The sequence below is a fragment of the Mytilus trossulus genome, chromosome 13, assembly GCF_036588685.1.
Source record: "Mytilus trossulus isolate FHL-02 chromosome 13, PNRI_Mtr1.1.1.hap1, whole genome shotgun sequence".
Lineage (NCBI taxonomy): Eukaryota > Metazoa > Mollusca > Bivalvia > Mytilida > Mytilidae > Mytilus > Mytilus trossulus.
The window spans coordinates 57054162-57081517 of record NC_086385.1 but is presented as its reverse complement, the minus strand read 5'-3'; the positions used below and the strand labels follow the sequence as shown (position 1 = coordinate 57081517).

The 27356-nt window shown below is 31.7% G+C and overlaps 1 protein-coding gene across 1 annotated transcript; it reads right to left on the bottom strand.

Annotated features, from left to right (window-relative positions):
- Positions 1-1671: 1671 nt before the first annotated feature.
- LOC134694511 (coagulation factor X-activating enzyme heavy chain-like) lies at positions 1672-26735 on the bottom strand. The gene is made up of 13 exons (XM_063555523.1): positions 26518-26735; positions 24902-25110; positions 22138-22227; positions 19137-19272; positions 13711-13819; positions 12746-12824; positions 10826-10903; positions 10289-10446; positions 6297-6334; positions 5556-5661; positions 4906-5070; positions 2584-2725; positions 1672-1692 (listed from the first exon to the last, which is right to left on the bottom strand). Exons 1-13 carry the CDS (start codon positions 26627-26629, stop codon positions 1672-1674), a joined length of 1443 nt encoding a protein of 480 aa, XP_063411593.1. The 5' UTR covers positions 26630-26735.
- Between the last annotated feature and the right edge of the window lie 621 nt (positions 26736-27356).

Here is a 27356-nt window from a genome sequence, read left to right as displayed (position 1 = left end):
AATTTGAGCTTTCTTTATATTTGAATAAGGGCATTCTAATTTGTCTTTTGTCAAAATAAAATTTATAAATATTTGCAACTGCACTTTGATAGTCTGACTTTGTAACTTTCAAGTGAAACGGTAGGAGTTATTATATAGATTGGAAAGATAAATATAAACAAGAAACACTAATTATATTGTTTGTCATTAGGCATTAGGTCAGCAAAACGTAAATTGTTTTCTTCATTGCAACTTCTACGGTGACCTGTTATTGTAAACATTCCTTTCACAATAGTGGTATATTGGCTCTTTCGTTTGGTGTGTTTTGCGCTTTTGATATTGCCATGATAAAGGACCATTTTTCACGGAGATATTATTGTTATTTCACTCTTTAGAAATCATATTGCATCTCCTTATCCTAATTTACGAGGTGTGCGACATGAAAGCTTACCGGTATCATTAGTTCTATGATTCAAACAGGATTGACAGCATATATTGAAAACATCATCTCTATAGCACTGCCATGGTTGACTCTCAATATAGGATGCACATGATTCCCCATTGATTGGAGTAAATGGGGTATCACCAAACATACAACTATCTACAATATATTGTGAATATGAATCAGAATCATTCGTAGTTCATCTATTGAATAAGAATGTAGATAGCTATCAAGCAATTATAGATTTATTTTGAGACTAAAAACAAATAAAAATGGATTTAGATTGAAAGTTTGAACAACTATGTAAGTGAATATACATTTTTAAAAATAAAACAACAAGTTTTTCATAAATATAAATCATCAGGCGCGGATCCAGAGGGGGGTTACGGGGGTTGGAACCCCCCCCCCCTTTTTGATGATCAATGTATTTGAATGGGGACATGTAGTTGGACCCCCCTCATGTCCTGGGTTAGGAACCTCTCCTTTTTAAAATGGCTGGATCCGCCCCTGATCATAACAATTCTAAACTAACTGATATAAAAAAGACAAATTTCTAGGAACCTACTAAATATCAAACTCGTATATTTTCCATAACAGTTTTTTGCCTCATGGTCAAATAAATTGGGATAGTAATCATAAAACTCTTACTGAATTTGATCTTTATTGTACATTTAATTTTATTTTACCTGTAATGGATGGAGCTGACAGATCATTAACACAAGAATAACCAGCACACCACTGTCAAAGAGAAAAACTCGATTAAAATAATTTACTACAAATCCCTCTTTATCCATATTTTAACTAGTTTATTTATTATGATTGTTATTTTCAGGCATCGTTGAAAATATAACGGAATTCGATGAGACTGTCGTACAAGTGAGAGGTTTAGCGCTATAAAACCAAGTTCAATCCACCATTTTCTACATTTGAAAATACCGGTACCAAGTCACAAATATTACTGTTGTTGTCCAGACGTTTTTTATTTGTTTTGTCATTTGATTTTGCCATGTGATTACGGACTTTCCGATTAAATTTTCCTCGTCGTTCAGTATTTTTGTAATTTTACTTTTTATTAGAATTACCATGTTGTTTCCGCACGTTGTTCCATCGGCCGGTATAACTAGAGATAGACTGGTTCCTCCTGTTGAACACCATAGTCCGGTACATATATTGGCGAAACTGTTACTGTATATAGCCTGGAAATAAATATTTATGTATGATATAAATTTATTTCTAAAGTGTTAAAGTTGTTAAAGTTGTCTAATTTCTTTCTAATAAGAATTAAGGTTATAGCAGTTTTCAATGTTAAAATATCAAGTCATCACTTTGTAAGTATTACCGTCACGATCATGAATTTCCCCTCCTAGTTTTCTCGATTGTTACAACATCGAATTAGATTTAACACCGCATGTGAACTCACCATGCTCGATAGTTACCGCATGTGAAGCAAGATATGCCTACTCATCAAGACCTCAAAATGTCAGTACGGTATGTGCGTATGTGAGGTATGTATATTTAACGCGCTTCTGATGTGGTAATTTAAAGCTTGCATCGTTGATGAGTTGTTACTGGTTAATTCATAATTGCTGTGAATTTTATGTACTCTTTAAAATATCTCATCATCTATACCAGGATTATAAAATTTGCACGCGAGACACGCGTTTCGTCTTCAAAGGATTATAAAGTATAATCGAATTAAAAAAAGTAAAAAGGTACGCATTTGAAGAGCGTCGGAGATGAAAAATTCCGAAATGTTTCACTAAATACAGCTAAGGTACTTCTAAAGATAGACTTGTGCGGTTCTCCATTATATATCTTTATTATCTTACGTTAGGCCAAATATGAGCTGACATTGTTTATCTATGGTAAAATATTGTTCTCTATATGATTTTTTTCTATGTATTATAGAACCATAGTTTAAAATGGTCACTTCTTACATAAGATTTCGTTTTTACTTATAGATAATTTTATAATGTAATATATAGAATTTTGTCTATTGCTTAGTCAGTTTCTGTGTGTTACATTTTAATGTTGTGTCGTTGTTCTCCTTTCATATTTAATGCGTTTCCCTCAGCTTTAGTTTGTTACCCCTTTTTTTTTGGATTTTTTCCCACGGATTTATGAGTTTTGAACAGCGGTATACTACTGTTGCCTTTATTTACCCTGCTAGCATATGACGTTGAACCAAATATGAGACGACATTGTTTATCTATGGTAAAATCTTGTCCTATAGGGTCTGACATGTACTGGTAGATATCTATAACTGACGTTGAAGTGGTGGACAGCAAACAATTTGGTCCTTGACTAAAATTTAAAAAAAAGTGAAAAAATGGTTACTAGACACATTGTCAGTTAAATTATCATACTATAACATAATTGATTGCAAAGATCAGAATATGTAATATAATTGCCTGTCTCTTATTCTTACATAAAGAAGATCCAATCTTACATCTATGATTCCATTATAAAAATCTAGCTGACAGTATACAAACCAGTGTATACGTTCTGTTTTACATTTAACCAAAAAAGATTAGCATAAAACTTGATGAATGTATTTGAGTATATGCAAAAAGTAAAATCACAAAAATACTGAACTCAGAGGAAAATCAATTCGGAAAGTCCATAATCACATGGCAAAATCAAATAACAAAACGCATCAACAACGAATAGACAAGAACTGTCATATTCCTGACTTGGTACAGGCATTTTCAAATGTAGAAAATGGTGGATTAAACCTGGTTCTATAGCGCTAACCCTCTCTCTTTAATAACAGTCTCATCAAATTCTGTTATATTTACATGATGCGTTAAATAAACAGTCACAATTAATAAAATAGTCAAAATATGGGTACATCAACGTATATTGGTGTCATAAATAAACAAATAAACATATAAAATTTGCACAATGTAAGGCAATATTGATTTAGATATTAGGTGGTTTGTAAACAGGTAATATTAATTGTTTGTCTAGATTCTTTACTGTTCTCTGTGGAGTATAATATCTAATAGAAGTTAAATACTTTATCCAAAATTAACCTGTTTATTCTGCATAAATTTACATTAACAGTTTAAACTTTAGTTTTGATTATATTTAAAAAAAGTACGGAATAAGGAACAGTTTTGCAAAGTATATATATTTAAAAAATAGTTCTACCTCAAAGAATCAATTTAAGGTTATTCCCAGAAGGATATCCACTCACCGTTCTAATCATTATTTGAGAAGTCAATGTTAAATCAATAATTATCTCATACTCATTCAGCATGGTCACGAGGTCTTAACTTTGAGCATTAATACCAACTGTATTTGATTCCATATAGTTTCCTTGATTTTACATTTAACGTTTAATACTATCAACTTTTCAATCTTGGGGTAAGTGCACAACTGGCAACAAATTTTCAACATCCGGGTATGAAAACTTTACTTTTGTAGGATGTTAGTTGTTTTGTGGTATTAATTCGAACATACTCGTACACCATCCATACTGCCTGTGTATGCATTCAAATGATATGTGAAATTAAAGATAATCATAATGTGGTATGATTGCAATGAATAGGATGTTAATTTGTATTCAATTGGACAAGAAGAGAAAGGGAGATAGTGAAAAATAAAATCACAAAATCACTGAACTCGGAGGAAAATCAAATCGGAAAGTCCTTAATCACACAGCATAATCATATGACAAAACACATAAAAAACGAATGGACAAGAACTGTCATATTCCTGACTTGGTACAGGCATTTTCAAACCTCTTACTTTGTTGACAGTCTCATCAAATTCAGTTATATTTATAATATGTGTGAACTAAACAGACATAATAAATAAAATAGTCAAATTATGGGTACAGCAGACACAAAAAAAATACATTTATCTACAAAATATTCATAAGTACTACTTGTATACCATCTCCGTTCAAAGAGATAGCATATAATGGAAACTAAAGTATAAAGACTGTTCTCGTGAGGTATATATATATTTATATCTATATATAAGAATGTCTTGTGTGCAAAGCAAAATGTAATTGTTTAAACCTAATAAATTATTTGGCGTCTAGTACTAGTAATTGATTTAGTTTTTAGTTTTTGCTTCGTACAGACACTATGCAAATAAAAGCTATTGGTTTCCCTGTACACTACATTTACGTATATATATATACATCAAACCATCAATCAAAACTGTAGCACAGGTACAGAGACGATTGCACATGTATTGTTTTGAAAAAGGCATTTATTCATAGTGTTCAATTGCTTACATTCTTTGCAAAATAAACTGATCATAGATACAAGGATTGAAATTTTATATTTACGCCATACGCGCGTTTCGTCTATATAAGACTCACCAGTGACACTCAAAATAAAAAATGTTGAAAAGGCCGAATAAAGTAAAAAGTGCAAAACAAGTTCCTATAAATCCAATATAGGTAATATTTACATGCTGTGTCGTTTAGTATGATGTCTACCTTCGACCGCGTGTTTCCTCTATCTTACCTATTGAGTTTATCCATCACTGTCTGTATCTCTGTAACCGAGCAAGATGAGAAAATCCACGGATGTCTGGCTGTATCATCAAGCTTAGCACTTCCAGTAGCGGACATAATGAAGGCAGCACTTTTATTGCACACATTTTGATCCCCATCATGAATAGCACCAAGACTAAAAATGTAAATTTATTTTGTTTTCAGTTCGTTTCCTATAATGCCTACTACATATCCATATCGCGGTAAGTTTGATCATCAATTAAATCGAATTTTACTATCTTTTAATAACCTTCTTACAAATTATTGTTCTTAATGATTGTTTCTGTATGTTCTTCCATCTTTATAGGTACTTTCCGTGTTAAATACATCAAAATCAAAAGAAAAATTACATTGTATAGTTTTCATACTGAATATCACAATATCAGTTTTATTTGGGTTAAACTTCACTAGCCATCTGTTTGACCACGCATTTAAATAAACAAGATCTGTACTTATTAAATTTTTTAAAATAGATTCATTAGGAGCAGTATGACCTATTGAAGTGTCATCTGCAAAAAGCCTCCCAAATCCAGAAAAAAACATCAGCTATATCATTAATATATATCAAAATGTAATCTCCCTTTTATGTTTATATTTATACATCATTTACTTGATATTCACCTATGTCCTAATTCATGAGCTGCCACAGTTTGTGATATGAAATTAAAATTGTCTCGCACGAGAGACTGACTTAATGGGGAACACATTGCACCAAGATAGGCAACTCCTGTAATTAAAATATAACATTGTCATACACAATAGAGTTATTATGGAATAAATGCAATGCACCAAACTAGACGTTTATTGGCAGTTAGTATTAAGAACTCATTCCAAGATAAGGGAGAGAAAATAATATAAATGTATTCCTATTTCGTAAAATACGTCTTTCACATATTACCGTTAAAGCACATTCACGCCCAAGGAAGTGACATATTTTTGTATATATAAGATAAATCACAAATTGATAACCTTAACCGTATTTGGCACAATTTTTTTGGAATTTTGGGTCTTCAATGCTCTTAAACTTCATACTTGTTTGGCCTCATAACTTTTGTTATCTGAGCGTCACTGATGAGCCTTATATAGACGAAACGCGCGTCTGCGTATTAAATTATAATCCTGGTACCTTTGATACCATTATGCAAAAATATGCATGTCATATAAAGTTGAAGACGAAAAACATGTTTTATGACAAAATTTCGAACTGTTGAAACAATTTCGGAGTTTTATACACAAGTGTCAAGTTCAGTTGCCTTTTATTAAAACAAACTTGTAATGTTAGAACTTCTATCAAGCAACTTTCTAAATTTGGAAAAGTATAAATATAGCACAGATAATTTTTTGAAACACTAAAATACTTACCATTGGCACTAGTTGACCCACCTCGCACAAGTTGGTATCTTAAAAGTATATATAAAGTAATTCATCATTTTTAGTGCATATGATTTCATGAAATTATTTACACTATATATTGATACAGTAACAACACATTTATAAAGCTAAGAAATGATGTTGAATTTGTGTTTTGGTATTCAGTCTGACTTTAACAACACATATATAAAGCTAAGAAATGATGTTGAATTTATGTTTTGGTATTCAGTCTGACTTTAACAACACATATATAAAGCTAAGAAATGATGTTGAATTTGTGTTTTGGTATTCAGTCTGACTTTAACAACACATATATAAAGCTAAGAAATGATGTTGAATTTGTGTTTTGGTATTCAGTCTGACTTTAACAACACATATATAAAGCTAAGAAATGATGTTGAATTTGTGTTTTGGTATTCAGTCTGACTTTAACAACACATATATAAAACTAAGAAATGATGTTGAATTTATGTTTTGGTATTCAGTCTGACTTTAACAACACATATATAAAACTAAGAAATGATGTTGAATTTATGTTTTGGTATTCAGTCTGACTTTAACAACACATATATAAAGCTAAGAAATGATGTTGAATTTATGTTTTGGTATTCAGTCTGACTTTAACAACACATATATAAAGCTAAGAAATGATGTTGAATTTGTGTTTTGGTATTCAGTCTGACTTTAACAACACATATATAAAGCTAAGAAATGATGTTGAATTTGTGTTTTGGTATTCAGTCTGACTTTAACAACACTTATATAAAGCTAAGAAATGATGTTGAATTTATGTTTTGGTATTCAGTCTGACTTTAACAACACATATATAAAGCTAAGAAATGATGTTGAATTTGTGTTTTGGTATTCAGTCTGACTTTAACAACACATTTATAAAGCTAAGAAATGATGTTGAATTTGTGTTTTGGTATTCAGTCTGACTTTAACAACACATATATAAAGCTAAGAAATGATGTTGAATTTATGTTTTGGTATTCAGTCTGACTTTAACAACACATATATAAAGCTAAGAAATGATGTTGAATTTATGTTTTGGTATTCAGTCTGACTTTAACAACACATATATAAAGCTAAGAAATGATGTTGAATTTATGTTTTGGTATTCAGTCTGACTTTAACAACACATATATAAAGCTAAGAAATGATGTTGAATTTATGTTTTGGTATTCAGTCTGACTTTAACAACACATATATAAAGCTAAGAAATGATGTTGAATTTATGTTTTGGTATTCAGTCTGACTTTAACAACACATATATAAAGCTAAGAAATGATGTTGAATTTGTGTTTTGGTATTCAGTCTGACTTTAACAACACATATATAAAGCTAAGAAATGATGTTGAATTTGTGTTTTGGTATTCAGTCTGACTTTAACAACACATATATAAGGCTAAGAAATGATGTTGAATTTATGTTTTGGTATTCAGTCTGACTTTAACAACACATATATAAAGCTAAGAAATGATGTTGAATTTATGTTTTGGTATTCAGTCTGACTTTAACAACACATATATAAAGCTAAGAAATGATGTTGAATTTATGTTTTGGTATTCAGTCTGACTTTAACAACACATATATAAAGCTAAGAAATGATGTTGAATTTGTGTTTTGGTATTCAGTCTGACTTTAACAACACATATATAAAGCTAAGAAATGATGTTGAATTTGTGTTTTGGTATTCAGTCTGACTTTAACAACACATATATAAAGCTAAGAAATGATGTTGAATTTATGTTTTGGTATTCAGTCTGACTTTAACAACACATTTATAAAGCTAAGAAATGATGTTGAATTTATGTTTTGGTATTCAGTCTGACTTTAACAACACATAAATAAAGCTAAGAAATGATGTTGAATTTATGTTTTGGTATTCAGTCTGACTTTAACAACACATATATAAAGCTAAGAAATGATGTTGAATTTGTGTTTTGGTATTCAGTCTGACTTTAACAACACATATATAAAGCTAAGAAATGATGTTGAATTTGTGTTTTGGTATTCAGTCTGACTTTAACAACACATATATAAAGCTAAGAAATGATGTTGAATTTATGTTTTGGTATTCAGTCTGACTTTAACAACACATATATAAAGCTAAGAAATGATGTTGAATTTATGTTTTGGTATTCAGTCTGACTTTAACAACACATATATAAAGCTAAGAAATGATGTTGAATTTATGTTTTGGTATTCAGTCTGACTTTAACAACACATTTATAAAGCTAAGAAATGATGTTGAATTTATGTTTTGGTATTCAGTCTGACTTTAACAACACATATATAAAGCTAAGAAATGATGTTGAATTTATGTTTTGGTATTCAGTCTGACTTTAACAACACATATATAAAGCTAAGAAATGATGTTGAATTTATGTTTTGGTATTCAGTCTGACTTTAACAACACATATATAAAGCTAAGAAATGATGTTGAATTTGTGTTTTGGTATTCAGTCTGACTTTAACAACACATATATAAAGCTAAGAAATGATGTTGAATTTGTGTTTTGGTATTCAGTCTGACTTTAACAACACATATATAAAGCTAAGAAATGATGTTGAATTTATGTTTTGGTATTCAGTCTGACTTTAACAACACATATATAAAGCTAAGAAATGATGTTGAATTTATGTTTTGGTATTCAGTCTGACTTTAACAACACATATATAAAGCTAAGAAATGATGTTGAATTTATGTTTTGGTATTCAGTCTGACTTTAACAACACATATATAAAGCTAAGAAACGATGTTGAATTTATGTTTTGGTATTCAGTCTGACTTTAACAACACATATATAAAGCTAAGAAATGATGTTGAATTTATGTTTTGGTATTCAGTCTGACTTTAACAACACATTTATAAAGCTAAGAAATGATGTTGAATTTATGTTTTGGTATTCAGTCTGACTTTAACAACACATTTATAAAGCTAAGAAATGATGTTGAATTTATGTTTTGGTATTCAGTCTGACTTTAACAACACATAAATAAAGCTAAGAAATGATGTTGAATTTATGTTTTGGTATTCAGTCTGACTTTAACAACACATAAATAAAGCTAAGAAATGATGTTGAATTTATGTTTTGGTATGCAGTCTGACCTAGACGATATTGACTAAAAGTATCCTTTTATCTTTTTAATGTTATTTGTTTGAAACAGGTTTTTTCGTCCTACTTATCTGAAAATTTACTCTTGTTTATCTGATTCACTTTATTTTAGATCCCATGAAAGTGCACATAATACCCTGAACCAAGTTAGGGATCTCACAGATGGTTTCAGTTCGTTCTGTTGTTTTGTGTAGTTGAGCGTTTCATTATGTAAGATTTTATAGATTCCCTTTATAAATCTTTCTTGGAGTTCTGTATTCTTATAACTTTTTGTTTTGGGAAGTCAATCCGTATATCTTTGCAGTTATTTTTATGGTTTGTAGACTCATTCCGCTTTTCAAATTCAACCCTCTCAAAATTACTTATATATCACACAATGTTATATACCATCAACTACCCTGGTATGAACGGCCTCCTCTCCCAATTAAATTCACATTTTTTTTAAATCGTTAGACTTCTCTTAATTGACATCATAGTACATATTTCATAGAAAACAAGCATCATCCGAAGAAATAGAAATGCTTTTTCTTTGTGTCCAAACATACATACTTGGACGTAACAATGAGGATAAACATAGTCCGTGTTGATATGCAGTTCATTTACACCTGTCAATACCGATGTTTCATACTGATAAATAAAGGCAACAGTAGTATACCGCGGTTCAAAACTCATAAATCCATGGACAAAAAACAAAATCGGGGTAACAAACTAAAACCGGGGGAAACGCATTAAATATAAGAGGAGAACAACGACATAACACTAAATTGTAACACACAGAGAAACGGACCGAGCAATCTTAGCAATCTTAGCAAAAGAAATTGCAATCTTAGATCCCATCTTATCTTTTATAAATTGACTTACTTTGTGAACAACATGGTATGATCAGGATTTGATAATGATTGTGAATTCTGTTGAACCCAGCTGCTGAATATTGCTAATGTTGTATCAGGATCTATTCTACTTTCACCTGAAGGTTGGGTTATCTTTCTGTTTTCCGTCCAGTATGAATCACTTTGTGTCTTGTAAAAATATATAAAAAGCTAATTAAGATTTATTTTATGAAACACTTAAAAAAACAATGTGCTGTTTGTTGTTTGTTTTTGTGTATAATTATATTTATTCAGAAGAGTCGAGTGTTGGCGTGTTTTGATGTTATGTTTATCATGTTTATTTCTTGTCATCCTTTCTGTGTATTGTGTATCCTCAAAGATAGGGGAAAGGTCGCCACAGATGAGTTAAATAAACGCATAAGTTGAAAAAGAACATATGCTTTTTAAGACGTGTGACCTGCAATATCAAGCATGTCATTATTTTCTTTTTAAATCATTGGACTTAACGCAAAATATTATATCAACAGAAGTGAAATAATATGTATCTAGTTGATTTTGTCGCACTTACCTCGGATATATAGATACCTATATACGTCAATCCTATTGAAAATGGTGCGTTTGGTAAATTATTGTACCGTATGTCTACCTGAAATAAAATTAAAAAAAATATATATTCAAATGTGACGCCCACTCAAAGATAAAGTAAAATAAAATAATGTAGATTATATGATACATGATTAATAGTGATGTGCCAATGAGACTACTTTCCTCCAAAGTTCATTCGGCATTGGATATAAGCAAGATTACCGCTATTTGACGAAATTTTTCTTTGATCTTGATGACTGATAATTTACTTCCTCAGCGGAGTCGAGTGATATGCAAAATTATCGCTAGGAACTAAGGGTGTACGTGCCCGTTGTCAATGAAATTAACAATGTCACTATAGGTATACTAGCGGTAAACAGATTATTATTGGTCATCTAAACTCAATTGTGTTTCTAACTTTCGCCATACCGACTATAGCGAGAAAATGAATCTCGTTGAGATGATCAACGATATTATATAGACATACAATCGTACCACCTTCAACAATAAGAAAAACTCATACTGTAAATTTATCTACCCCCAGTTTTTCCCTGTTATATTCGTGTTTATCAATCTTGTGTTTTATACCTCAGCAACTAAGAGATAGGGGTTTGTTTTACCCCTGTTGGTAGGATGGACGGTACGTCCTTCTGTACGTCCGCCCCATTATGGGTATATAGTTATTTCGCATAACTCCTCCTACAGTTTAGATCCTAGGACGTTTTCACTTTGATGTCTGTTTGTACATATATTGAAGGTCTACATGTTGTCAGAGTTTTTATTAATTTTTTAATATTAGCTTTATTGGGAGATAGTTGAACAGTATTTTTTTTAGTATTCACTTGAATAAGAGGAGCGTTTCCATGCTCAATTTGAGGTATTTTAAAATAACACTTTGCATCTGCAAGGGCATCTATTGTGTTTCCAAGACACCATTATGCCTCAAAAATAGTCCTATATTGAACTTGTTATGATACAGTTGCTTCAGTGTAGAGTGAGGGACATCCCTTTGATGACTGCTGTACCAATATTTTGACTATTTTATTCATTATGTCTGTTTAGTTCACGCATCATTGTTCCTTTAAAAATTGTTACACAATGATGACTGCTGTACCCATATTTGTACTATTTTATTTATTATAAAATTGAGAATGGAAATGGGGAATGTATCAAAGAGACAACAACCCGACCATAGAAAAAACAACAGCAGAAGGTCACCAACAGGTCTTTAATGTAACGAGAAATTCCCGAACCCGGAGGCGTCCTTCAGCTGACCCCTAAACAAATATATACTAGTTCAGTCTATGTCTGTTAAGTTCACGCATCATTGTAAATATAACTGAATTTGATGAGACTGTCGTCAAAGTGAGAGGTTAAGTGCTATAAAACCTTGTTTAATCCACCATTTTCTACGTTTGAAAGTGCCTGTACCAAGTCAGGAATATAACAGTTCTTGTCATTTCGTTTTTGATGTGTGTTTGTCATTTGATTTTGCCATGTGATTATGGACTTTCCGATTAGATTTTCCTCTGAGTTCAGTATTTTTGTGATTTTACATTTGTCTAGTCTGATTTATGTTCTGGAAAATTGTCTGTCTGATTTCTTTTTTGGCCATGATGTTGTCTGTCATTCCATTACTGATGATTGTCCACTTGGGATCAATTCTTCTCTCTCAATTTTTGTTTTGTTTTGTTTTTTCATATTGATGTTTATATTTATCACTAATGCATTATTTTTCTTCATCACACTCATCATGCAAATCGTAAGGTTACACACTGAAGTAAAGTTGTAATGTGATTTGGTATTCACAATTTGGTTATTAAGCGAACTCCCTCTTGGTTAGTCTGTTAAACTGGCATACCAATCGTTGCTGTTTGAGGTTTTTTTTAGCTTATTTGCTTACCCCATTGATCATGAACGCATAATATGTGTTAATTCTATCCATAGCAACTGTTTTATTCTGTTCACTTTCGTCCATCCAACTAAAAAATAAAGTTATGATTAAAAATCTTTCAGATTAGCTTCACAATTCAATGATATAATGTATGTTTTAAGTTGTTTTTTATTGTATTTTAGATATGCCTGTCGACTGTCATATGATCCAATCCCGTGTAGTCAATATTTCGGAGGTGAAATACATGTATGTTTTTTCACCCAACTTTTTGGAATTTTTTATCCTCAATGCTCTTCAACTTTGTACTTTTTAGGCTTAATAACTATTTCGATATGAGCGTCACTGATGAGTCTTATGTAGAAAAAACGCGCGTCTAGTGTACTAAATCATAATCCTGGTACCTTTGATAACTATTATATGTAGTGTAAACTATCAAAGATCTAAAATTTACATTTAATTAACCAAAATAAGAAGGAAAATATGCATATAACGATATCCCTTTAGTTCCACAGTCTAATTTTAATATATATTCTTCGTTTAAATGATTTCATACTTTAACATCATTCACAGCACGGATAGATATTATCTTATACAAGACCACGAAGAAATTGCAGAATGCAAAAAAACAAAAAAACGTGTTCATGCTCAAATACCATTTGCAATGATTTAATAACTTTACATACAATTTGTTGTGTATGGGCTACCTGAAGCCTGCATCCGGGAGCGTGATTTTCACGCTGTGTTGAAGAATCATTGTTTGCCTTGGTTTGTATTTTTGCTCTTTGGTCGGGTTGTTGACAATGTCTTTTTGACGCATTTTAATGTTTCCATTCTCATTTATAACCGTATAAAAAAAGTACGTTTACCTTAAAAAAAAATATATTAAAATTGAGAATGGAATTTAAAGTCTGTAAATGATGTTTTTAACAAATTTATAGCAAAATTACTTTTTATATACTCTCATAAATACTTACAATTTGAAAACTGAATAATCTATGACTAGAAATATTTCTATTGCATATCTAAATGTTTGTCTTTTGAACCTTTGGTTATCTTCTGCTCGGCTATTGTGAGAAACATTACCTAGAATGAATGGAAAGCAGCTTGTAATAATAGGTCAGGTAACACGAATCTGACGAATTTATATGAAGTTTAATCTTATTTACCAAGTCCAGTATAATAAACCTTTGATTTCCAAACAATGTACGACTGTTATTATCCTGAACACTATATGCGTATTTTAAATGTGTTTTTGTGGCGAGATTTTACATGGTAGGCATATATACAAAAGAAGATGTTTTATGATTGCCAATACTTGTTTTCTGTTTATTCAAAAAATCAGAACCAACATCTATTATTGATAATTTTTGACAAGCGGCAATGTTAAGAGATCTCATGCGATTGTTGTAGATTTTAAAGCAGAACTTGCCCCGTGTGCATATTTGTCGCGAGCGTCATATAAACAAAAAAGAGCAAGTGCAGGGAACTTATTTTTACTAGATTGAGCAGAACATTGCTTCCATTTCAATTACATCTAAGTTTCATATTTTGCGATGCTTCGCTTTTTAATATTCTCATGCATTTTAATTCAATAAATAAAGGCAACAGTAGTATAACGATGTTCAAAACTCATAAATCGATAGAAAAAAACCAAATCCGGTTCACAAACCAAAACCGAGGGAAACGCATTAAATATTAGAGAATGACGACACAACATTAAAATGTAACACACACAGAAACGAACTAAGCATAAGACAAAATGGCACATTAATTACTGAATATGCAATTCATTTCAATCTGTAAGGAAATGTGGGGACAGCAACCCTATTTCATATTATCAAAGATTTGGATGAATTTTACATATTTCCGTAAATGTTTTTCTATGAGATTTTTAACCTATGGTTTTTCTTTTGAGTTTTTACCCTATGGTTTTCTATTTGATATCCACTCTATTGTTTCTATGTGATTATAACCCTATGGTTTTCTTTTTTTTTTACCCTATATGGTTTTCTATTTGATTTTGACCCTATGGTTTTCTATTTGATTTTCTTATTTGAGTTTTACCCTATGGTTTTATATATGGTTTTCTATTAGATTTTAACCTATGTTTTTTTCTTTTGTTTTTTACCCTATGGTTTTCTATTTGATTTGTGTATGTGATTTCTATCCTATGGTTTTCTTTTTGTCTTGTTTTACCCTCTGGTTTTCATTTTGTTTTTTACCCTCAGGTTTTCATTTTGTTTTTTACCCTATGGCTTTCTATTTGATTTTTTTATTTGAGTTTTACCCTATGGTTTTATATTCGATTTTAACCTTATGGTTTTCTATTTGATTTTTATCCTATGGTTTTTTTTTTTCTTTTTACCCAATTGTTTTCTTTTTGAATTACCCCTATGGTTTTCTTATGATTTGTACCCTTTGGTTTTCAATGTAATTTTTACCCTATAATTTTCTCTGTGATTTTTTACCCTGAGGTTTTCGACATAGACTCGTTCAAGGTTTTCATATATAATCAACACATTCGTTTATTAATAATAAATGATTAAAGTAGACCAAACACCCTTTGTTACACATGTTTATCATTCGATTTTAATCTTTTTGAACTTTTGACGATCTATTTAATCCTCAATCATTTCATTTATACAATTAAAATTAGTATACCAAAACAGATATGATTACCTGTTTAAATTCTTTTCAAAATCATCTTTTAAAAGGAACGTTGTATAGTAAACTTATTTATGGGACATTAAAATTCTTTGCATGTGAAGTTCAACAATGGTGTAGTGGTGAAAATAAATATAAATTATTGCATGTTGTAAATTAAAGATTTACCATTACAAAATCAATTAGTTGCTATATATAAACATTGTATACTAAGTGCCATGTTTACACTATTGTATGAGATGAAGAAATAGTCCACATTGCATTTGTGATGGCGGGAGAAATAATAATGATTCAGTTGTTGATTGATTATGAAATGATTGATTTATTGAGTAATTGATAAAAGACATAAAATAGCTGATTGGTTGAATTGATTAATTACCTGATCGATTAATCAATTAGTTACCTGATTGATTGATTGATTGATTGAATGCATGCATGCATGATTGATTGATTGATTGATTGATTGATTGGTTGATTGATTGAAGTTTATTTTCAAGGTAAACATTTATTCAAATTGAGATCAAACAAAAAACCTGAAATTTATTCATCGTCCATTTTCTGAACAATTTGTAATGACCGAAAATTGAAATGCAGGTGTATATGTACAATCAGTAGAGGAAAGTACAGGTACAATTAGAAGGAGAGAAATTGAAGTTAACGTACTAATGGTACAATTACACAGAATACCAATATCGTATTCTACCATTATGTTTTTAAAAATCCTGATTATGCATGACATATTTTCCGCTGGACTTTGTATAAATGACATCAATACTGAACTAGACAATAAAGATTTAAAAAAAAAAGATAAATTTCTGAGAAATAAAGCTGATGCTTTTCCTTATAATCTATCTTTTCTTGTTGTTGATCGTGGATATATGATATTGTACAAATAAAATCGTCGTTTCAAATTTCTAGTCTGAATATGACTATTATTATTAATAGTTGATTCAGTAAGTCATAACGATATAATGATAGATAATTATTATAATACATGCATATAATTATAACAAATTTGATGAATACTCTAGAAAAGATATTTTACCATTTTGTTTCCGTTTATTATGTTAATCAGTTTCAGTTTTGATGAATCTCGGAAATGAAAACCATTTTAAATCAATGTTTTATACGTCGTGTTGCTCAGTATAAAAGGATCGAACACGGTACAAGGTCATGTTAAGCTTGTCGTTAAATTTAAATTTAAATTCAAAAATTTAAAACCCATATATTACACCTAGTGCAACTTAGATAACGGAGTCGTATATATATATCAGTAGAGTATGGATATAACAGTTGGATAATGTAAAATATAGAAAAAAGGAACAAAACTTGCTTTGACTATGGACGTCATTAAAGTAGTCACTACCGAACTTCCGGCTGTTGTTGGAATAGTAGAAAATGGTGATATTCTGTGGATCAATAATCCTCAAGAAAAAATACTTCAAAAAGTGAAAGTCAATGAAAAAATAGATTTAATTCAAGAATTGACCAGTGTTAAAGTGTATGACATAGCGAAACTGGTCAATGATGAGGAATATTTATTGTCATTTTACAGTAATCATATTCTTAAAATGTTAACTCCTAAAGGACAATTAAAACAATTGTCAAGTATATCACCATTTCTTCCATTAGGAATTCATATCACTAGGGAAAACGATATTTTAGTCGGATTCCAGGAAAATGCCCCAACCTTTCCAATAACTGAAACATCTCGCAGAGGAATTAGAAAACTTGGTATGGACAGAAAAGTGAAATTTACTTTCGAATACGACAAAGACAAACGAAGGTTATTTACGTGTCCGTACCGTATAACAACGAATATTAACGGTGATATTTGTGTGTCTGACATTATCACTGCCGATAACTCTGGAAGAGTTACTGTTCTTGGTAATGACGGCTCAGTGAAATGGAGTTATATAGGGAATCCAGATGTGAACGGTGGATGGAACAAATTTAACCCTGAAGGAATAGCTACGACCTCTCAAGGTCATATAGTCATTACTGACTGTAACAATCATGCTATACATGTTTTATCTATGAAAGGAGATGTGTTATTGTGCCAGAAAACAATGCAGCTTAACTTTATTGCTCCATGTAGTGTATGCATAGGAGAAAATGACATTTTGAAAATAGGCTGTTCATCAACAAAAGGCAAAAGTGAAGCTCAACTAGTATTCCTTAAGATAAATATCGACACATATTGAAGCAGACTTTCTTATTCGGGTGAGGTAAACTTTATAATTCCGAAAAATTTTGCACAGCCTTAAGTTTCATATATTGCAAGGTATTTACCGAAGACTGTTGTTGAGAACGATGATTGTAAATTATTGCTAAAGGTGCGATTATATTGCATGCTATGCTTATGATATGACTGACATGAGACTTGTAGTATACGTTAATTTAGCGGATCGCAGGCTACAACAACAAAACATAATATCACAAATATGGAATACTATGTATTACAATGGAAAGGTGTTTATTTGATATGTCAACCTGGTCGTCTCTGTGTCGACTTTAGATGTTACAACGTGAATTAGTTGCAGATGTTTACGCTCTTCCTTATTTTACATTTTAAACTTTAGAAAACATTTTATTGTTTTTAAGCTCGAAATATATCTAATGTACATCAACAGGACAATAGCTCATCCTTTTCAAATTTCAATGGTTCATAATTGTTTGTTTGTTACATTGATATTGTTTACGATTCCCAATGTGCGTGTTATACAAATGTGATTAAGTAATGTGTATGACACTATAGAGAAAACAAGAAGAATAGCAAACAAAACGAACGATTGTCATCTTACTCTTAGTCACGTTTTTTATACATTGTCAGGACATTATACATTTTGATTATGTTGATGCAATATTTTTTAACCCCAGAGATATAGTTTTCATCGAGAACAACGGCCAAGGGTGAATGGCATGTCTGTTGGTTTGATATTTAGGTGTATCAATTGATATCTACTGTTAACAATGTTTTCGGTTTTTTAAATATTCATCATTAATTTTCTTATATTATCGCAAAATATTAAGCTGCTCCTTGTTCGTGCTACATGTATCGACTGCTATGGCAATTTCTAACTTCTTTTAGTAGAAGAGATGTTAAATTTATCAACTATTTAAAATTACAACGAAATTTTGTTGGAAGAAAAACGAAAACCTTCCATGAGGTGTGATTGCCTATGATACATGTATGTGTATCCACAAAGACCAAAGACATGATGTTATAAACGGCATTGATATTGAATAGTTACATAAGTATTTGTTATACATGTTAGCTGCTCCAAATCTCATGACTTTTTTTTCGCGTTGTGAATATTATATTTTAGAAATGATAAACATTATGCTTTCAAACAATGAGGGAAAATACATTTTATGGTGCTCTAATCATATAACTATCGTACTTCCTAGACATGACGTAAAGTGAACAATTTTGCAACTAGTCATAAGATTGTTGGCTACCACATAGCAACAGAGTGCTTTTTTTAAAGATTTATTTGCCTTTTTTCACAGGGGTCACTCGGAAGATGTGGTATGAATGCCAATGAGACAACTCTCTACAAGAGACCAAATCACACAGAAATGAACAACCATAGGTTACTGAGTAACAATGAGTAAAACCAGTTGCACATACTACCCTTCAAATCATAAAGATATAGGATATGTCTTTCTAGATATTTGTTCTGTATTCTGTGACAAGGTTTTGATGACTTTAGGGAAATATATTTGCACATACCTTCTACAATAAAATCATTAAAGGACATTAACGGATCTGGTTTAGTTATTTGGTGAATGATTCTATACGTGGTATTATTCATGGTATTTATTGGAGATACGAAATATGTCTCTTCTCTCAGCATGAATGATCCAGTCTGAAAACAAATGAGATTCTTTATATTTATATTTTAATAATATATGTGCTGTTATGTAAATATGCTGTTTTAGTCAAATACAATTTTAGAAAGAAAAAAACAGCATTGTGTTTTTGTCAATATTTCATTTATGTTTTATATGCTGTTTTGTAAATATGTTGTTTAAGTTAAATATATTTTTAGATAAAAGAATACTAAATAGAGCTATGTGTTTGTGTCAATATTCCTTTTAAGTTTTTAATAAATTCAATTCAATGTTTACCATTGAATTATGCATGTATTTAATATTTTAAGCAAACAGGATTATGAATTATTGGGAAATTTCCCTGTAGTTTTTGCTAACTGCTATTGACTAAAAATTATAATTATCTTATGATTTATACTTCCTGCAGACACGGATACTACTGTATAAAGCAATGGCTTAGTTCACAGTTTGCTTACTTTATGGAAACATTCATCATAATTCAGGGCTAACCTTTAGTGTCTTTTTCTGTCTACTTTGGGTTCTCATGATATAATCCCTTTCAAATAGTTATAGGTCTTCAATTTACAAAAAAAAAATGACATAAAGCGTCCTTGCAATCGCTAAATCCAGATATACATACGCTCGATATCTTTCCGTTGTCTTTTATCGACTAAGATTCAAATATATTACAAAAGCAAACAAAAAGTCATATAAATTTCAAAATCGCGGACAACATTTCATTAGGGACGACATTCTATGTTGTGATGTTATGCTATTGTTTCAGAAAAAGGGAGAAGGTTTGGATCCATTAAAACGTTTAATCCCGCTGCAAATGTTTGCACCTGTCCTAAGTCAGGAATCTGATGTACAGTAGGTGTCGTTTGTTTATGTAATATATACGTGTTTCTCGTTTCTCGTTTTGTTTATATAGATTATACCGTCGGTTTTCCCGTTTGAATGGTTTTACACTAGTAATGTTGGGGCCCTTTATAGCTTGTTCTTCGGTGTGAGCCAAGGCTCCGTGTTGAAGGCCGTACTTTAACCTATAATGGTTTAATTTTTAAATTGTTATTTGGATGGAGAGTTGTCTCATTGGCACTCACACCACATCTTCCTATATCTACATCAAAAGTTCAATGAAGGATAAAAAAACTTAATTCACATAGTTTTTTCACTGACCCCCTCTTAACTTACTTTGGGAAAAATTTGATTGACTTATAGAGATATATGTAAAATTGATTTTAGATTGACAAAACTTGCAGGAATGTTGACCCCCCCCCCTCCCCCCCCCCCCTTTACCCCCAAACTACTTGATTTAAGTTTTTTTTTATCCTACATCGATCTTTTGATGTCGTCCCTTACAGGTACTTAAAATCTTAAAGTACTTTTAAACGACCTTTATATGATGTTATATAATAATCTCCGAAAAGATTTTCGTTTTAACTATTTTAAGCATTCAAACAGGATAATGCTTTATTTGTGAAATTTCCCCATAGTTTTTGCCATCGGATATTGACCTTTGATAACTAACAGGTATAATTATCTTACTATCTTCACTTCCTGTTTGACATAATAGATAAACATACATATCTTACTATCAGTATTACACTATCTCTCCGTAAACAAACAATATAATATATTATTTTGCATTGCGTATATTTCCCTTAGTACATAGTAGTTCAAAAAACCGGGGTCGGATCCAGTATCTATCGTATTAACAGCGAAACAGGAAGATATTTTTTGAGTTTATACGTCAGGGAAAATAGAGGATTAACCCTATGGCTAACCATAGATAATTCCCTTTAACATTAAACGTTAAAATACATAGAAATTCAAAACCCAAGGTCGACTCAAGTATCTATAGAAAGGGTCGAAAGACGAAGATATATGTTGGGTGCATGCGTCAAAGTACATGTAAATAAAGGTTTAATCCTTATATTCAAGGAAGCCACCATTTGATATCTAGCGGTGTGGTGGGATGAGGGGGAAAGTGGGAGGGGCTAAGATGAATTTTAAAAAATGCAGGACAGGAGTTTCGAGTGAAAAGGGGAGGATAAAAAACTGTGTTAAAACAAAAATGTTAAAAAAAATCAGGATAAACTAATCAAAGACAGGCAGGACCGGATAGACACAACAATAAAAAGTCAGGACAGAGATTGCAATTCAAATATAAAAAAGAAGATGTGGTATGATTGCCAATGAGACATCTATCCACAAAAGACCATAATACACAGACATTAACAACTATAGCTCACCGTACGGCCTTCAACAATGAGCAAAGCCCATACCGCATAGTCAGCTATCAAAGGCCCCGATAAGGGAATGTAAAACAATTAAAACGAGAAAACTAACGGCCTTATTTATGTAAAAAAAATGAACGAAAAACAAATAAGTAACACATTTATATCAACAAACGACAACCACTGACTTTACAGGCTCCTGACTTGGGACAGGCACATAAATAAATAATGTGGCGGGGTTAAACATGTTAGCGGGATCCCAACCCTCCCCCTAACCTGGGAAAGTGGTATAACAGTACAACATAAGAACGAACTATAAAAATCAGCTGAAAAAGGCTTAACTCATCAGATGGACAAAAATGCAAGTGGACGTGGCAAGGTACTTATACATCCCGATACAAAAACACAATGAACAGATCTGGGAGTACTCGCAGTTATCTGACAGCTACTTCAAAGCCACTAACAACTAATAAAAAAAATCATGCATCTAAGACTATTCTATAAATCTGTACACATCCAACATCCAATGGATTTAGTGTAAAGAGGTCATAAATAGCCAGATAAAAACATGACCTTGTGCAATGCATGTCAAAATGTTTCATCATAGCGCAGCCCCCTAAATATCAAATGGTAGCTCCCTATCTATGGGACTAATCTTACCATTAAGTAATCAATACATGGATCCCGGCATTCGACATGAAATGATGCGCCTCTGTTCAAATCTTGATAATATCTTTCACTTGGTTGTAACTACAAGAATACAATTGAAAAATGCAACATTCAGACAGTAAATAAATATGCTAAAATATTTGCTGTTGTGAATATATAAAATAAATAAATTTTATAAAACATTTTTGGCGTATAGAAGATATTTCATGATATCAAATGTCGTATATTATTGTGTTAGGTGCACGTGATTTCATTAGTCAAGCTTGTCTGCTGAGGACAGTGTCGTTTTTGCTACGTTTCCCCAAGCATGGGAAATCCTTCAGAATGAAAGAAAACTTAAGTGGTGTCTGCTTAGTGTGGATTATCTCATGTCCATAGAGATTAGTTGGTCCTGTCGCTTTATTCATTATTCAATGATGCTGTGTGTTTTGCAAGTTTCGCCATTTAAAAGTTTGCCTTACAATATCAAAATGACATAAAGGCGAGGCATATCTCTGAGTCAACAGTGTTTCTTGTAAAAATATTTTATTTTCATATTTATCCCTGGAAATGAGTGCATTTTCAATCAGTGACTGGCGGCTTATGGTTCAGTCAATCTATATAGAAAAGGCTTAAATATCAATTAAATTGCATTGTAAAATATAAAATATGAAAAGAACATGTGGTAAGAGTGGCAAAGAGACAACTCTCCACATGAAACCAAATAACACATAAAATTTAGCTCAATGTTCGGCCTTCATCAATGAACAAAGCCAATACCACATAGGCGTTTATAACAGGCCTTGAAATGACAAATGCAAAGCTAATCATATACAGTCTAAGTTATCTTCAAAATAAGGAACGCAAAACAAATATGTTACACGGCAACAAACGGCAACCACTGAATAACAGGTTCCTTAGTGTTTTGGGTGTCCAGTAGTGTTTCCCCTGGGTTTGTTATTCTTTCGCCACCTCTTTCGCCAAAACAATATATTTTTCGCCACTTTATTATTTTTTTCGCCAAGTAACACAAGTGACACTGTCCAGGATGTCTTTATATTTTCTATATGTTAGCTGAAAGGCTAAGTTAAAAGTTGAAATACTATATCTGATTTAGTTTAAGTCATCGTTTTATATTTAACAGGAACGTGTCCACAGTACAAAGATAGCCCACTTGCACTATCATTTTCGATGTTCAGTGGACTGTGAAATTGGGTTAAAAACTCTCTAATTTGGCATTAAAATTAGAAAAATTATATAGAAAACATGTGTACTAATTGACAAGGCTGAGGTTGATGGGACTTGCACTCCATAACAAATTACCTTGATCAAATCATTAATCTGAAGCGGGACATATGGACGGACGAACGGACGAACGGACGGACGTACATACTGTAAAACGTAATGCAAAAAGGGCATAAAAAACAATGAAAACTGGAAAATTTGATGGAGCAGCATAATGATGATTGCAATATATCTTATTTGAAACCTCACAGGCATAGATGTGTAAGGAAACTATCATAAATATCATGACCAGGAATTAATAATCATAGATAAAACCTAAAATTTTATCTTAAAATCTCCGTTCAGAGGAATAGGAAACCGGGAAATTTCTCCACAATTGATAACAATGATGATTGTTTACGGAAATAGACAAAATTGTATTACAAAAAATATCACTATTTCGAGTCAAAATCTAAGATTTGTATCAGGTCTCCGAAAACAGGAAACCGAAAAATGGTCAAGTGTGATGCGATATCGGACTATTTCTGAAATATTTTTCAAAATGTATACGGCTTAGGTAAAACTTTATAAGTTTAGATATTGCGCAGATTATAGTTAGTAAATTCAAATACAAAATATCGAGCTACTTTCTGATTATAAAGGAGTACGTCCGGTAAGGACCGATTTTGGCCTCAAATTTCAGGTTCATGTAACGAAAGATGTTGACCACTTTTTAAACACTTAAGTGTCTATTTTATTTGACTCAATTAATTTATGTGAAAGATCTTAACTAATTTAGTTATTAAAAACGCTCCAATTCAAAATATGAAAAATCTACCAAATATGCTGAAAAATGTCACTTTTCAGATGTTTTTTGTCAAAAATAAAAGGGGCCGCATCCGTGTTCATCCTCGACCTTTATATATGTTATGTATTATCATCAAATACAACTTACATTTAAATATTTTGGATGAACACGAATGCGGCCACCTTCGTTTTACCCGGAAATCGTCTAAAATTTAACCAAAATGCTAGAATTGTGAAGATTTCAGTAATTTAGCATGACTTACTGGTGCTAGTACTCGATATATGTACAACGTATTGTCAAAAACAGCCCATATTTCTGTAGCAGAAGCATTATACTGTCCAATAAATAACTAAAAGTATACATTTTAACAATTTTGTAAAACTGCTATATTTTGGGGCAAAAAAGGGGTCTTACTGGACCTACTCCTTTATTCAGAAAGGATCACGTGGTATAATTGCCATGGAGACAAATATCAACCAAAGTGAAAAATGGATGGTGAACATGAGCTCCGATGCCTCTGCTTCATTGGCGGATCCAGATATTTTCATAAGTGGGGGCTCATTGACTGCTTAAGAGGGGGCCCGATCTCGTCACGCTTCAGTGATTCCCTATAATAAGCAGCCAATTTTTTGGGGGCCCGGGCCCCTGCCCTCCCCCCTCAATCCGCCTCTGTGCTTCTTTTGGTATTTCTTACGTTTTATCGTAATGCATACTTAGTGAACAAATGAAAAAGTGAGAACGTACTTTAGTTATTTCTGCATCTTTGGTGATTTTCCCATTAATGTTTCTATGGATAGGTGGCAGTGCTAACAGCTTTGTGTTTGTAAAGAGATCAAGATTCACTAGTTCATCCTGGAATACGAATCTAGGTGATAGTTTGCGTGGTAGACTAAGAACGGTTGATCGTTTTCCTCGTATAGAAGCATCAGAAGAAAATGAAAAGGATACATAAGCTGAAAAAGAAAGAAAAAAATCCATCTCCGACATTTAAATTAGTACAAATGTTTGTAGAGTTGATAACTAAAATCTCAAAGAGACATGTAAACAATTCAATTTCAATTCTCAATTTTAAGTTATTTTAAGCATTGAAAAAAAATTACAATTCTACGCCTTGTTACAATAAATTATTAAATGTGATTTCGATTTTAAAACGATACTTAATACAGCAATGCGTGAAACTTGATTAAGATTTTTAGTATATTCCGGAACCGTCTACTGAAGAATTTGAGTAAACATCTCATGTGCTTGATTTTTCGATTGCTGTTTTTTCTTGCATCTTTTTTTGTTTGCCTTGTTGCTTTCTGGCTTTCTTCGACGTTGGGTTTGATTGGCTCTTTAGTATACACTATTCCGCACTCACATTTAGGGGTATAGCCAATAGACAATTATGAAAACAAATTAAAGAATAATATGAAACAAATTAGATTGATAAAAATGGGCCGCACAAACCAAGGAGAGAGAAAAGTGCATCAGACTCATATAGAACATTCGTCTCAACTCGGCCGATTCCGTACCCCCATCTAACGGAGAGTAGCGGATTCTACCGAGGATTGCCGAATGACATATAGAATAGTGAATTAGGAATAAGAAAGATAACCCTATACTGTTTTGACTGTTATTTCAAGGCATTATAATTTGCTTTAGACCATTTGAAATTGTGCATTTTCCCGTTTTAGTATTACGCATTCCCCTCACCCCTTGGAAGTCAAATAAGAAAGATGTAAATTGAATAATTCAGTCGTGATATTCCCTTCAGTACTATCACTTCAGCTATTAAAGACATTGACGGATAGAGGGATCAGTATTTATTCGAGTTCAGATAATTAATTCATGCGCACTTATAGTAATGTTTAACGTTTACGTATGTAAATCAATTGTATCTCATTTTATGCCCTTTATGGGCCCTGTAATTTGGGAAATAAAAATATTCTATTCTATTCTATTCTATTCTATACCAATTAATTGTTTGTAGTTTGTTAAAAGACTCAGTGGAAAATAGTTTATGCATGTTCGAGACGAGAACACCTTTAGCAATACTTTGCATATGTAAGAGGTGGTTGACAAGATTCGATGGCAGGACGTTTGAGAAAGGTCAGAACTTGGTCCTGGGACAGGTCGGACACTAACGAGAATTGAAAGATTGTTACGGGGAGGAGATCTTTAACATGCAGATAGTGGTACACTCTCTCGTCATTCAGATTTCCAATCCAACTGATGGGTTGTGCTTTTGATACCCCGCACAATTGCTAATTTCCCTTTGTGCGTTTTTTCTACTTTAAAACACTAATTTAAAATAAAAAAAGAGTGACATATATCAACGATTTATTAAAATTAGCTACAAGTACAAAAAATAACTGTACCTTGATGGTTAGATTTGTATGAATCTGGCAAATGTAGACTATTAACTGTAGAAAAATCCAAAATTAGACAAGAAAAGAGCAAGACTATCGGAAAATACTTAAGAAGTGTCATTTTTAAGACGTAAAGCACCAATACATCGAAACATCAACACGTTATTTATCCAAAAGCAACACTGCAACAAAAGCTCATTCTGCGGACATCAAAATTGTTTTGTTTACTTGTCAAATCCCATTATTGAAAACTATTATATATATACAAAGTATACTTTAAAACGGTTAACAAGGAATAAGAACTATTCTTTACATTTTTGTTAATTCATTAACGTATAACACCTAGTTAAAATTACACACCGTTTTTGTTTTAAATAGGTCGTCGATATTAGCGTGATTAAATAACATATATTGTAAAACAATTAAACAATGACTTTGCTAACTTATAACTTCTTTTGTTAAATTTCAAAAAAGTTTATTTGTACTTTTTAACGTTCCACTGAATGGGTTATTAAATATGAGATATTTTCATTATTCTTAATCTATTATAAATTACAACGTTGTAGGTAATTACCGTAGTCTAATTTGTTCTACTTTTACAAAGTATTTTAAATAAAAGAAATAAATCAGCATTTTATGCAAATACGGAACTAATTTTCATGAATGGATACACGTTACTATCAACACGAGGGGCCTCATTGATAACAAAGATTGTATTGTGACTTTACAACTTCTATAGCAACATCTTTTGATACATCTGTAGTTTGGAAAGCCAAAGTTCTATGGTATATAGTGAAATTAAGAATGAAAGTGGGGAATATGTCAAAGACCAACGAGCAGGCCACAAT

Coding starts and splice junctions, on each gene's coding strand:
- LOC134694511 (XM_063555523.1), bottom strand. CDS start 26,629: ATGACACTTCTTAAGTATTTTCCGATAGTCTTGCTCTTTTCTTGTCTA. Junction 22,228..24,901: donor AAGATGCAGAAATAACTAAA/GTACGTTCTCAC, acceptor GTATTCTTGTAG/TTACAACCAAGTGAAAGATA. Junction 1,693..2,583: donor CAACGTCATATGCTAGCAGG/GTAAATAAAGGC, acceptor AATTCTTATTAG/AAAGAAATTAGACAACTTTA.